The following is a 13,182-nucleotide window of genomic DNA, read 5'->3' on the forward strand; positions in this document are numbered from 1 at the left end:
ATACTGCATCTAGTGCGATTAATTTTACTCCCCTCTCTGCCTGTTGGTCCAGTCCTTTTGGAGGTTTTCTTGTATAACATCTTAGCTCTCGGTATAGGTACGCCTTTTGGTGGGTGTAATTTCATGGATGTGACGGAAGTCAAAGAACGGTAATGTGTAACAACCACGGTTCTGCCATTTTGGCAGATGGCGCGAACCAAAGTTCACAAATAAAAAAAAATTATAGTATTAACTGTTTAGTGAATTTAACAAGATGGGTGGTATTTTAATAAAATTACTTGTCAAAAATCAGGTCCAAATCCGTGGTTTGGTATTTTTTTCAAGTATTTTCGCGTTTATCAGAGACCTTTCATTATATGGTTTATATTTTCAGTCAGAAAATCAAATGATTCGATAGTCGACGTAGTTGCTCCGGCAGCGAATTCTAGCGGCGTGTGCGGAAGCACGTGAGATTTGCATCCAGTAATGCAGTTGAAAACACAGTTTTCCTAAATTTATCACGCTTCAGCATGATTTAAAAAAAATTATTACGTTAAATTTTGTGTCTAAGTATCGTATTATAAGTTTATTTGCAACATGAAAACACGAGAATTTGCTCGTTACCGATGTTAGATGTTACACTTTATTGGCAAGTATTGAAAGACTCGCTAACACATATATATATATATATATATATATATATATATATATATATATAGTCTTTATGTCTATTTAACAGTCTGTTCTTCTATTAGTACGTTAGTTATTTGTTTGTTCTAACATAATGTTAAAACTACTGAAATAATTTCGAAGAAACGTTTTGTTGGAAGTAAAAAAAATAACGAAAAATACCAACTCCTTTGTACCATTTTCAAATTCCAAGCCGAAGAGGGTAAAATAGTAGTTATAATGTTTTTTATCAAAAATGTATAAAATCGAAATAAATCAAGCAGAACTTAGGATATTGGATATGAATAATGAACAAAAAAATCTACATAGATCATCTTATTACCATTTCATGAAATTTCTCCCCTAAAGAGTGTATAATTAATTTTTATGATAAACATTATATCTCAGAAACTTGTAAGTATAAATAGTTAACATACCAAACAACTAACTCTTTGTGCCATTATTTTTTGAAATGTTATTTCTATAGGAATAAGTATTTAAATAATTTGTCAAGAAAATTATTTAAATGTGAGGTAAGGATCTGGAAATTAGTAACAGACATAAATTTTATGTAAAACTATTCTGTGTTATAACATATTATTAATTTCCATTTTCCTATTTAGTTGAAATAGGTGCTGATTTGTTTTATTTTTAAATTTGGCGTATATCGTTATAGAATATTTTTTTATTTTATTTAATACGTTAAATTAAAATTAATTTTATAGTTTGGAAATTCATATTTTTTTATTTGAAAGTGTAACATCTAATTTGGTAAAGACGTGAAATTATTGGTCTAATTATAGCAAAGATTATCACCGTTAACTACAGTGGGAGGTGAAATTTATTTTTCATTGTAAATAAAAACTGTTTTTTAGTTTTATTCTTGGAAAAAAGGAGCAATGAATTTTTTTTAGTATGTTTAGTTTAGTATTAAAATGGCTACAAATTTAATAATGCAAAAGTTAATAATAACGTTGCCAATGATTCTTTCACAATATCATTCCATTTTATTCCTAATGTGATGATTTTTATTACATTTTTTATCTGCTACTCCACTGCGGGGTGTGGGGGAAAGCTCGGCTGCTCAGTTTATCGCTCTCAACCTACCTCCGTCAGATGGCGAGTTTGGGGAGGCTCAGTTGGTTTAGCTTACCCCTTTCAACCTTCCTCTGTCAGACAGTAGTTGGGGAAAGACTCGGCTGCTCAGCTAGTCGCTCTTAAACATCTCCTGTCAGATGGCGGTTGTGAGAAGGCTCGGATGCTTAGCTAATCGCCCTTAAATTACCTCCGTCAGACGACGAGTGGGGGAAAGCTCATATGCTCAGCTTACCGCTCTCAAACTTTCTCCTTCAGACGGCAGGTGGGGTAAGTCTTGGATGCTCTTATTATTACTCTCAACCTTCCTCCGTCAGACAGCGGTTGGAGGAAGGCTCGGATGTTCAGCTAATCGCTCTTAAACTTCCTTCGTAAGACCACGGGTGGGGAAAGGCTCAGCTGCTCAGCTTATCACTCGCAACCTTTCTCCGTCAGACGGCGGTTTGGGGGAAGGCTCAGGTGCTCAGCTTATCTCATTCAACCTTCCTCCAGTAAAAAGGGTGGGTGGGGAACTACTCGGCTGCTCAGCCTATCGCTCTCAACCTTTCTCCATTCAGGCGATGTGTGGGGAATGCACGGCTGTTCAGCTTATCTCTCTCAAACTTTCTCCATAAGAAGGTGTGGGAAGTTTTGGCTGATCAGATTGTAGCCCTCAACCTTCCTCCAATAAGGGTGGTGGGGAGTTAGGCTCGGATACTCAGCATATCACTTTTAACTTCCTCCGTCAGACGGCGGTTGGCGGAAGGCTCAGCTGCTAAGCTTCTCGCACTTAACCTTCTTCCATCAGACGGCGGTTATGGGAAGACTTGGCTGCTCAGCTTAACGCTCTCTACCTTCCTTCATCAGACGGCGGGTGGGGGAAGGCTCGGCTGCTAAAACTTATCGCTCTCAACCTTCTTTCATCAGATGGCTGGTGTGGTAAGGCTTGGCTGCTTAGCTTATCTGGCTTCTCTCAGGACAGACTACTGACGACAGTCTTACTTCACATGGAAAATTTTATTGTAGAATTGAAACATACAAAGTTTCTTTGAGGTCGTTGATTCAGACATTATTATGTGTTTCTTTAAAATTAGAATTTACTGCAGTTTATAATCATCAAGTCCATGTTCTTTTGATTTTTAAAACATATTTGTTAACAACAGGTATTTCGATATATTCACCTATTTTTATGAAAACAACATGTGTGTCGTCAAATATCAGAAATAAATAAAAATATAGTAAAATATTGCTAAATATTCCAACCTGGGTTTCCATCATTTTAAAATAAGAGTTAGGCAGTAATTAGTATTTTGTTTCTAGTTTTTAACATACTTTCCTTGAAATAAAACTACTCGTTTGGATTACTCGTAATTTAATTTGTTCAAAAACCTATTTATCTCGTAAGATTCAGACACATTTCTGCAATGTGGCAAAACATTACAGTGTTCAACATTAATCAAGAAAAAGTTTTTTTTTGTTATTTATAGGAAATTAACGATGCAGTATATAAATATGTTAAATATCGCATAGAATTTACTGTTATTTGTGCTTTTATGATGTTTATAAAATTTGAAGAGTTAGGAGGATGGCCCCTTCTGCTACACGTCAATGTGGTGTGGTCGCAGTACATTAGGACACTTAGGGAACAATGTAAACACCCTCGAATTAAAGCAACGTGTGACCTTTCATTTACATTGCTTTAATATTATTTAAAACTTAAAGTTCATGCTTTCGTCAAAAAAAAACTAACCTGTAATTGCATTTGCTGTCTTAGTTCAAAAATAAACTCACACGTCTCCAGGTTTGCAATTAACGTGACCTACATTCTGGAAATGACAAGGTTAATCAGTAGTCAATAGCCCTCCCTGTGTAGTGTGTGCACTTGTATACTCAGTACGCAGTAAGCATGCACTGCGTGTGATTTCTCGGCAGAAGGCACGGGACCCTGCGCCGAACAGCGCTGCGACCACGGCGGCACGTGCGTGGAGCGGGAGGGCCAGGCGGTGTGCGAGTGCCCCTCCTGAAGCTGCCTGGTGTAGTGTCTGCACGTGTATACTCAGTGCACCGTGGTTGATGTGCTGGCAGGCGGCACGGGACCCTGCGCCGGACAGCGCTGCGACCACTGCGGCACGTGCGTGGAGCGGGAGGGCCAGGCGGTGTGCGAGTGCCCCTCCTGAAGCTGCCTGGTGTAGTGTCTGCACGTGTATACTCAGTGCACCGTGGTTGATGTGCTGGCAGGCGGCACGGGACCCTGCGCCGGACAGCGCTGCGACCACTGCGGCACGTGCGTGGAGCGGGAGGGCCAGGCGGTGTGCGAGTGCCCCTCCTGAAGCTGCCTGGTGTAGTGTCTGCACGTGTATACTCAGTGCACCGTGGTTGATGTGCTGGCAGGCGGCACGGGACCCTGCGCCGGACAGCGCTGCGACCACTGCGGCACGTGCGTGGAGCGGGAGGGCCAGGCGGTGTGCGAGTGCCCCTCCTGAAGCTGCCTGGTGTAGTGTCTGCACGTGTATACTCAGTGCACCGTGGTTGATGTGCTGGCAGGCGGCACGGGACCCTGCGCCGGACAGCGCTGCGACCACTGCGGCACGTGCGTGGAGCGGGAGGGCCAGGCGGTGTGCGAGTGCCCCTCCTGAAGCTGCCTGGTGTAGTGTCTGCACGTGTATACTCAGTGCACCGTGGTTGATGTGCTGGCAGGCGGCACGGGACCCTGCGCCGGACAGCGCTGCGACCACTGCGGCACGTGCGTGGAGCGGGAGGGCCAGGCGGTGTGCGAGTGCCCCTCCTGAAGCTGCCTGGTGTAGTGTCTGCACGTGTATACTCAGTGCACCGTGGTTGATGTGCTGGCAGGCGGCACGGGACCCTGCGCCGGACAGCGCTGCGACCACTGCGGCACGTGCGTGGAGCGGGAGGGCCAGGCGGTGTGCGAGTGCCCCTCCTGAAGCTGCCTGGTGTAGTGTCTGCACGTGTATACTCAGTGCACCGTGGTTGATGTGCTGGCAGGCGGCACGGGACCCTGCGCCGGACAGCGCTGCGACCACTGCGGCACGTGCGTGGAGCGGGAGGGCCAGGCGGTGTGCGAGTGCCCCTCCTGAAGCTGCCTGGTGTAGTGTCTGCACGTGTATACTCAGTGCACCGTGGTTGATGTGCTGGCAGGCGGCACGGGACCCTGCGCCGGACAGCGCTGCGACCACGGCGGCACGTGCGTGGAGCGGGAGGGCCAGGCGGTGTGCGAGTGCCCTTCCTGCAGCGCCGAGTTCGACCCTGTGTGCGGGTCTGACGGCATCTCCTACGGCAACGAGTGTCGCCTGCGGCTGGAGGCCTGCCAGCACTCGCGCCAGATACGGGTCCTGTACCGCGGCCTCTGCAGTCAGTATGCCCGCGCACTTCTGCGCCGCGCTCGTCCTTACAATCCAATACACTGAGGATTACATGGAATTATCAGTATTTAAATACCCGGAAATGTCCCGAACTGTTGTGTTATCGGGCGGAAACCAGAACCCTTTATGTGCTGTGCTGACATTCAGGACCGTTGATAGAAACTAAGAGCCTAAATGCAAAATAATTATGTCGCGTTCCGTCGACATTACATAATGAAAGCTATTTTTGAAAACCTACATTTTAAAAATAAATACTTCAAACATAAATTAAGACATAACTTTGTACTTAAGCTTTGCGTAATTGAGAACTTGTAAGGTTCTAAGTATATTATATGAGAAAAAAACTTGTAATTGCGTCCTTCAACCATGTTAATATTACTCTTTAAAACAAATATCTCGATACTCAACAGGGCACAGTACAGAGAATACTTTAAATATCAGCAAAACAAAAAAAAACTTTTTGACATTGCCTGCAGGCGTAGATAGAATTCGAAGTACTTATTTTTTATGTAAATGTTCTGAAAACCTTTGTAAACTTCTGTAATATCTTAAGAACTTCCCCAATTTCTTTCCCTTTGGTTGGCCCATTAACTAACTCGGCCGAGATTATCGATTACTATGTTTTATATATCAGTTTGAAAGTGATTTTTTCAAACTCACGGCAGTAATCGTGACTATAAATATGTGATTATATACACATAGATATATACATATAAAAACCTTTGAGTTGGCGATGGTTTTGGGGTCTATTGACCATGAAACTAAAATCTATGATGACAAATCCTGAATTCGCGTTATGGTATCGGCTATTATAGTCTTTCATCGAAATCTACCAAAAATTTGAGAAATTTGTGGTCCTTTGACTATTGCCCATTCCATATTATCCAAACACTTTTAAATTCTTGCCAAATGTGTTATGTCAGTAAATAAGGCATTAATGTATAAAACTACTTGTCCAGATATGTGATCAGTTGGAACAGGTTTATAACACACTAATTTCAAACTGAATTTTTCCTGAAGTTGTTAAAAGGAATGACTGTCAAGAAATCAGTTCCAAAATTTCCAAATTAGCTGGAATGGAGTGTATGCAGGAGCTGTATTAGAAAATATATGTTGGTATGAAAAAACTGCATGTTAGTCTATTATACACTTTTAAGGCATGTGTTTAAAACTATGTTCTTAAACGCATTGCTAAATAGATGCCTCGCCTCTTACAAAGACTAGGTGAGTTCGATTCTTTGAGGTTTCCTCACACGTGAGGAAAACGTGGCGGACGTTGCTGATGGGTGACGGGTTAGTGCATTCAATCACTATCGTGGGTGCGGACGCCATTAAGGCCCCAGTTGGAAGTCTGCATTTGGTGTATGCCGACTTGCCGTAGGGTTCGCCCTACATATATATTACGACATTATGATTTCACTTATTGAAATAACAGATCCAATATCGACACATCACTGAACTAGCGTACGACAGAACCTGGAATCGCATACCGCAGTCCATTCGATCTGGATCTCAATTTTCCACTGTTCCTTGAAATCAAACCAGAAGAATGCTGGGACGGACCCTTACCAAGCAATGGTGTATTCAGAAGATGTCTTTATTCAGTAACTAATTCTTTACTCAATGGTTCACTTTTAAAAAATCTATTCTTAAATTGTTTAACGTGGCAATCAGAAGAGAGGGACTTCAGCCCTCAAAGACCAACTCAAGGACGTATCCAGGAGGAGAGGGAAGCAGCTGCCCCCCCCCCCTACCGCATTGCTTAGAAGTACTGTTGGTGGAAACAGGTTAAATGGGTTAACCATTCAATCGGCATTGGGTTTAGGCAGACAAAGAGCCAGGAGCTGTAGTTAAAGCATTTATTAAAGTATTTATAAATAAATACCTCAAAAAACATTTCTATTTTTTTATGGAAACCATAATCTTGTTTTTTTATTGTTAATTTTATATCACCATTGCCTCTTTTATTTCATGAAAGGATTTTAATTCCAAAAAATGCCTCCATTGAACTGGATGCGCCCTTTTTGCTTCCCTTGGAACTACATTTGGAGCCGTAGTGACCGATCCCTTGCCCAGTACCACATGATAGTGTGGATGTCCGCGAGATGTAAGGGTTGCTCAAACCCCGGTCGTGATTGCTGCTCTCCGAGGTATTGAAATGCCAGGATGTGCCCTTGCAACAGCCCGTGACCGTCTCTAGCGCCGAGACACTACGCCACGGCTGCCCTCGGCTAGTTCTCGGGTCGTGGTCTGCTGGACCGGAAAGTGACGGCCTTGTGCGCGTTGCAGCATAGAGTTAGGGATTGTCAGGAGAGGGCATGCTGTGAAGCAGTTAAAGTCAAATTTTAACCTCGCCATCGCCATATTGTTCCGCCCAAACATTGCGGAAATGGGGCTTCATAACTTCTGATGATGGTTAGTAAGTATGAATTAGAATGTTCGTCGTTAAAACAGCCACATTCCATAAAACAGCCACATCCATAAAACACGGCGTTTAAAACTGTTTCCTAAATGTAAACACAACACTTCAGACAGTGATTTGAGCGTTTAGCAGTAGTATATTAAAGTATGTCCAGGCTCAGGGTTCAAGGTGTGGAGCCGTGAAACAGAACACCAACTTGGATTCTTACGTCACGGTGGCCATCTTGGAGTCATAGTTCCTCAAAATTCCTCAAAAATGACTCAAAAATTCTCGAAATACCTAGAAATTTCCATATTTGGTGGGGAAAATTTCCATTTTTATATCAAAAATTCTGATTTCGTAATGCCTCAAAAGAATTGTGCATTAATAAAACGTCAATTAATAAAAGTGGCTTAACTCCTAAAACCAAGCCACCCCAAGCCACAAAAAATTTCGAAAAAAATCCCCCCCCCCCCAAAAAAAAAAAAACAATTGTTTACTTCAAATGTTTAGTTACTCAACCCAACCCGGTCCTTAGTTCGGATCGATGGCTCCACATCCTGAATACTGTGCCAGGACATACTATACTATACTACTTTTAGCCAATAGTGTGCAACAAAAAACAATTTAAAATAATCTGCTTCACACACAATGTAACACCCAGCTGTGGCCACTCTCTGTATTGCAGACGGCTGTGAAAACAAGAAGTGCGACTTCTACGCCGTGTGCGAGAGCGACGGCACGGACACGGCCAAGTGCGTCTGCCCCGAGAAGTGCCCTGAGGTGAGCATAAGCTGCGTCACGACCGTCACAGGCCATAGAGTCACAAGGAGACAGACGGTGCAAACACTCATGTTTGTGGTTCCAACATCGAACAGTTTACTTTCCAGCAAAACTATCGATAACTTGTAGTAGTATATTGAATTAAGTCTGAGTGCTTGGTTCTGGGTGTGGTCATGGTGTGGTGGTGGTGGCAGCTTCTGCTGACTAGGAACCTACATCTCAGATGATGTCACGGCGGCCATCTTGTATGATTATGTCACCATTGCACTTTTCATTATGGTCGCTATATTGAATTCTAATGTCTCGAAAGCCAACTTGGATGCATTTGACCTTTGACATTTAACTTTAACATTGACCTTGACTTTGGCCTTGACCTTGACCTAAATAGTGGGACAAAATAGTAGCAGAGCGCAGTTGTTACTATTCCAGGTATTTTTAACGGTTTATATCGTTACGGTATGATCGTTAGCAAAGTAATTATGTGCTCTGGTTTCTCACTACGTAAATTATATTTTTTATGTGATACAATCTTAAACACTGTTTGTGGTTTTTGGTGAATAATAACTTAATTGTTGTTAGCTTAAAACTTTAAGCTATATATGGTATATCTGTGAGTTGCATTCCCACCTATTTTTTTTTCCTGTGACACTTGACTTAATGAGAATTTTTTTAAATTAAACATTACCTACTTACCACTCACTTGCTGCTTTAAAGGACAGTCACGTTATTCGTTATACTAATATTTAATTTGTTTTTCCTCTTTACTAGATATAAGAACCACGTTTTATTTCTGTCTGTGTGTATTTTACCGATGTATTTTTTTTTATCCTTCAAATAAAAACAACAGAGCCTTTTGTTACAATATCAGTTTCCATTTGGAATTATATTTTTGTCTGATCAGTTGTGTTAATGAGTTAGTCCCTTAGCCATTTTATGGATGAATATGGTATATTTTATCTCTTTATTGTTTTAATTGAACCTATATTTTTGTCCGCCCGTGTAAGCGTGGTAATGTTACGCCTCCTTTTCACCGTTACGTCTGTTATTCGGGTCGCCTTTGTGTCCGCGTCCGTAGTGACACGAATTTCTGTTCACTAGTATTTATTCTTCCTTTAAAATTTAATGTAGGCGTTTGTTTACATTTTGTCTGCGCCCGTGCGCACGCAGCCACTGTCAGAACTACCAACCGCTCCCTTTTACATCCCAGACGTCTGACCAGGAGTACCAACCTCTTTCCGGCCTCAGCTATACTATCCTACGTCTCACATCATTGGCAGACCTGATAAACCGCGAGCCAGCGCCTGCCCTTTACTCTGTCAATGTGTTTGTAAATACAAGTGCACTTAGTTTATGTTTCCACGGCCGATATGCGCCTTTCCTTTAAATTTTTACGTTGATATTTCACACTTGTAAATAACTGCATGCCGATCCAATAGGCCTGCATCTATAGCCTAGTCCAGCATTTATTTATAAATTTTTTTTCACGCACTCTAACTTAAATCATTTTGATATGAATGTTAACACACATTCCATTATCAGAATGGCTAATATTTGTGCGTTTCCTTCAGTGATCCTTTTTATTTACAGTGAACTAAGTGTGTCTATTATTTTCCTTTCTTTGTTTACTTCTGTTTACTGTGTCATTTCAAGGACTGTCACGGCGTGTTCGTTTTTGGTTCTCCTATCCTCCTGGCAGTCAGCTGAACATCCAGCTGTTCTGGCTGGACGGCTATATATCTTAGCTCATAAGCGCGCCACCATATTATGCTCATGGCAGGACTGCCAACCTCACGGCATTCCCCCCGTCCTTTTCGCTCCCACGTGGTCTGTCCACGTGCCTCTACTTTGTAAACAAAGCAACTCCTTCTGATCTATAATCAGCACAAAACACTGTGCATATTTGTACAACATTAAATTTTAGGAGCAAATAATTTTCGTCGTATGTGGGAACTTAAAATAAACTAATGAATGTAAACATTTTTATAGCCTCATTAAGGTACTGCAACCCATTCCCTACTCTAAGTTTATATCTCAATATACTGATTTTTAATCTATATAATAAAAAAGGCATTTAACATATTATGAGTTTAAGTTATGAGGAACATTTAAAATTTTATAAGATGCTATAATTTTTTATACCCAAGAAAAGTAATGCCAGCCTTTTGCACACTCTAAGACTCTAAGAATTTAATATACTCAGTTAACGAAACTTGCCTTAAAATATTATTCATGTTTTAAGTTTTATCTTGAAAATATAATTCTGATTTCCATGTCATGGGGTTTAGTCATTACTCTTATGAATGCAGAACATTTCAATAGTAATAACATTTCAATAGTAATAAAAATCATTAGGTATCAGGCTATTCCCAACGATTTATTTTCCTTACTATTAATGTAAAAATACTCAGCTCATTTATTCGTGTTACTATACACGATCAAAATAAGCACCCATTAATTGTGTCTAGCTCTTATTTGATTTTTTTTATCACCGAAGTGGTGCAATCAATCTCTCCTTCTGTGCAAATTTTCCTAAATTATTTCGTGTAGATGTAGGTTTTTCCCCTCACATTTCCTAAGCTGATACTGAGAATTTTCGGGGATAGAGGCCATTTATTTAAATCGACTCTTCTATCAGCAACTAAGCTGTAAATTTAAATTTTCACACAGTCTATCAAACGATTAATCAATTACTAATCTTTTCTTCTGTTGTCGATGTCCGTTTCACTAATGTTGACACAGTTTCCATGTTCCCTTTCCTCTCGGTTTTGATCCAAAGCTTTTCTGGTTTTACGGGGTTTTTTAAACAGTTCACACTGTATTATCTGTTTGATTTTCTCAGTAATTTAATCATACATGATAAAATATCACGTTAGAATCAATCCTTAACAGTAATTGCTGTTTTACTTAATACATAATTTTCAAGGTAAATATATATATTTTTTTGATGGTATTTTTTTCTCTCAAACAATTATTATTGAATTTTGATTTTAACTTTTGAAATATTGTTTTTGTAAATTATTTTGGATTTAAAATTTTTGTCAATATTAATTTTTAATAGTTGATGTACAGCTATATACACAAAATTTCAGCATGGTACCTTATACATCTAGGTACACAAAATTTTAAGATTTCATTTTTTTTTCTTTTGCACTTTTTCCAAAGTTAATAGTTGCTTTTGCCATCATAACTATGATATTATATTATATTGATTGGAGTTTTGGACTTTCAGATAGCAAAATATTTTTTTTTTGTGTGTTTCTAAAGTAGAACTGTAGTCACACTTCGCCATTGAGCAGCACTAAATCAACGGTAAAAATTTTTCCATATATCATGACCTCTTAGGAGTGTCTTTTTGGGTTCCATTCCCACCACTCATCTTTGGATGACCTCTGTTCAAATCCCCTCTCAGACCTTATGCTTGCCATGGAAGGTCCGATTGCTCACATAAAGATAGTTTTTCATCTTGATTTATAATATGATTTGTTTTGATTTTACTTTTTTAAGAATCTAAATTTTAGTGATAATATTAAATAATATGTATTTTAGTAAAAAATTCAATAATAAAATATAATATTTACAATATTAAATATTAAATTGTAAATTATAATTACCTTGCTAGCTGAAGATTCAAAATCTTGTAGTAATTCTTTCTTCAGCTTTGACTTTTTGAGATGTTGATCTTTTGGATTTTCTTGCCCAATCTAGCTTTGGGGATTTCCCCAATTGGTATCTCCTGTTCCAGCCTGTTGGATTGCGTCAAAGCGCATACAATCTGATTCTATGTTCATCTTACAAATGTAGATTGTGGGACCGAGGTTTTCCTTTGCTTTTCGAGCTAGCACCAAATTCATTATGTCTTTTTCAATTCCAGAAAGGGCAGGCTGAATCCCTAGACCTTTCTCTGTTGTTTTTTCTGGAAAGACTCATGTACAGGGGTACCATACCCGTATTTTGTACAAATAGGGGTGTACATTCCCCATTTTTCACTGAGTTTTAGGACAGAGTTTCATTTCTTCCTCAGTGTTTTTCCACCTCCCTCATAGTGCCCATTTTGCGAATCTACACCATGTCCAACATCTGAGATCAACAGTCTTTACTTTCACCTCAACACAATTGTATTACCTTATAATCTATAATTTAAATTTTCCATATGTACCATTTCAAAATTTTTAAATTTTATTCCCTGACTAATCACTTTGCTCCGCATTTCAGTGGGGGAGTATGTGCCACAAATTAGTGATTTTCTCGGCACCATATCATGTTTTTATTTATTCGTACTTTTTATCAGTGTTAAAGGACTTACATTTAATCTTTTTATTTCTAATCCAATCGGGGTCTTATTAATTACGCATTATAGAGTCGGTTTGCCCACTCCTACCGCTACCGCGCTACGCTGCCAGTAGCGCCACATTAGCAGCGTTTTGGATTTTCCCCGCCTGCCATCACATACAGCTTCAAGCACCCAGCATAGGCGCTGCGTCTTTCTTTACATCCGGGCTCCCGTTCCCGTCGCGCCATACACGCACGGCGGTGCTGTGCGTCCGACCTAAGTAAGCATGGTTATCATCCTACATCTGCCTTATCTTACCTCGCCACGACGTCGGCATCATTTCTCTCTCCTCTCCCCCCATCCTAGTCTTTCCCGCCATTTTGTCGCCAGCCCACCTTTAATTTCTTCCTGACAATACCCCTGCCATAGACCCCATGCGACACCTGTTTGGCTGTCCTTGAACTAAATTAAGGCCTCTGGTAGTCATGGTTATTGCCACCAGGGAGCACCACCTCTCGGCACCTTTATTTTCATATTTTCTGATAAATTATCCTCGGGTTGGTTTTTTAATTACCTAAGATCAAATTTCTGGTGCAATTAAGTCACTAAACGTGGCAACAAAACAT

General features: G+C 40.3%; 1 protein-coding gene across 1 annotated transcript in view; it reads left to right on the forward strand.

Annotated features, from left to right (window-relative positions):
- Positions 1-13,182, forward strand: part of LOC134531353 (agrin-like) — a 946,059-nt gene that overhangs the window by 785,079 nt on the left and 147,798 nt on the right. The window contains exons 10-11 of the mRNA XM_063367052.1: positions 4,879-5,091; positions 8,192-8,286. Of these exons, the coding sequence (XP_063223122.1) occupies positions 4,879-5,091; positions 8,192-8,286 (308 nt within the window). The remainder of the gene's footprint in view (positions 1-4,878; positions 5,092-8,191; positions 8,287-13,182) is intronic.

Source organism: Bacillus rossius, chromosome 3 (genome assembly GCF_032445375.1).
Source record: "Bacillus rossius redtenbacheri isolate Brsri chromosome 3, Brsri_v3, whole genome shotgun sequence".
Taxonomy (NCBI): Eukaryota; Metazoa; Arthropoda; class Insecta; order Phasmatodea; family Bacillidae; genus Bacillus; species Bacillus rossius.